At 33.9% G+C, this 1766-nt stretch overlaps 1 protein-coding gene across 1 annotated transcript in view; it reads right to left on the bottom strand.

Moving 5' to 3' along the window:
* LOC106464303 (calmodulin-A-like) overlaps nt 1-1766 on the bottom strand; it is a 14805-nt gene that overhangs the window by 1742 nt on the left and 11297 nt on the right. Inside the window, exon 4 of the mRNA XM_022391996.1 lies at nt 1461-1703. Coding sequence (XP_022247704.1) covers nt 1461-1703 — 243 coding nt within the window. The remainder of the gene's footprint in view (nt 1-1460; nt 1704-1766) is intronic.

Raw genomic sequence — 1766 nt, 5'->3', positions numbered from 1 at the left:
CTAAATTAGGAACGGCTAGCGCAGATAGCCCTCGTGTAGTTTTGCGCGAAATTGAAAACAAACAAACAACCAATATATTACAAGATCATAGTACTTTTTTTTTGAATTTTTGGCAGCTTTTAAAGCATGAAGCCAGTATAAATAAATAGTCACTAATTCTATACAAACAGTGGTAGTAGGTTTATATTCAAGAAATGGAATAGAATATACCGTTTTAACACTGAATTGCAACGCCTCGACCAATATGGCGAATTTAGTGTTTCAACTCTGGATCCGGTACATGAAAAATAATTTGCTTATAAGCAGGTCCAGATACTCATAGTTTTAACCAAAAAATTGCTAATAAAAACTTTGGTCAGTAAGAAATTCTAATGAGCCAAAACGTCGTTCTTCAGCTTATTCTTTTAGGTAGCTTCATGATGTAAACTGTGAACTTGCTATCTCATCAAACAAGCCCTTGAAAAAATAATCACACATTGGTATCTATTTCTCGCGATACAGTTACGAATTAAAAATAAAAGCGATAATGCAGTGACACAAAAATGTTCTCCGCATTAAATAAATCAGTAGAACCTATGAAGTCAAAAGTTAATTGCGATTGAATCACTAACAAAAATCAACTATAACGACTGACTGTACTACAGGTCGAAACGTTGTAATTGTTAAAACCGGATTTGTTTACTGTAAAAGTTGCTGTTATTGTGTTTTGAATTAACATATATTAACGTTTAGACACTTAACGGAAATCGTGTCGTATTTGTGTTGCGATAGAATCACTAACATATATTCACGTTCAGACAATTAACGAAAGTTGTGTTGTCTTCGTGCTCCGTTAAAATTAATAACATATATAATATTAACGTTCAGACAATTAACGAAAGCCTAAAATCATGTGACTCGTGTCATATTCTTATATGGACTATTTTGATACTCGGTATACTTCTGTTAGGCTCGAAACCTTCAATTATTATTTTTTTATTATTATTATTTAATGCGCCACCTCCTTATTATTCAATCTTATTTCTGTGCTAGAAATATTTTTTAAACCGTGAACAATTTACTAGCGGTACCATTTTCTATTCAAATTTTCACGTAACCATATAATTATCGATGAGGTTCCATATGGACCCTATGGGCTTTTTGCACACACTTTTTTGGGCCTAGGTCAACCTGCCAAAATTGTTTGAGATTGACTCAATAGGCTGGAAGTAATTAACCAACAGGCTTTACAAAATAGAAATAGGGTTAAGTTCAATTTTGACCCCCTTAGAACATTCCCCATAGTTTATGGTGTTTACATACAAATTTTGGTTGAGATTGACCCAATAGGTTCGGAGGAGTTAGGGTGCAAACAAACGCACATTTTATCTTTATAAAGATAGATAGATAGATAAATAAAAATAAAAACAAACATCAATATCTATTCGAAGAAAAGGAATGTAAGACAAATTGTAACTCACCTTTGTAATTGACGAGACCATCACCATCTAGATCTGCTTCTTTAATCATATCCTCCACTTCATCGTCCGTAAGCTTCTCACCAAGGTTGGTCATAACATGTCTGAGTTCTGTGGCACTTATATAACCATCTCCGTCCCTGTCGAAAACTCTGAAAGCCTCACAAAGCTCTTCTTCCCTGTCTGACTCTTTCATCTTCTTCGACATCATGAAGAGAAATTCGTTGAATTCAATAGTTCCATTGCCTGTTACGAAAAACTATTTATCCACCTACCTATAACCTACAATTTATTCCGTTATAAACGTAG

The sequence above is a fragment of the Limulus polyphemus genome, unplaced genomic scaffold (assembly GCF_000517525.1).
Source record: "Limulus polyphemus unplaced genomic scaffold, Limulus_polyphemus-2.1.2 Scaffold1615, whole genome shotgun sequence".
Classification (NCBI taxonomy): Eukaryota; Metazoa; Arthropoda; class Merostomata; order Xiphosura; family Limulidae; genus Limulus; species Limulus polyphemus.
Note: the sequence above shows the minus strand (reverse complement) of the source record. Positions and strands in the feature narration are given on the sequence as shown.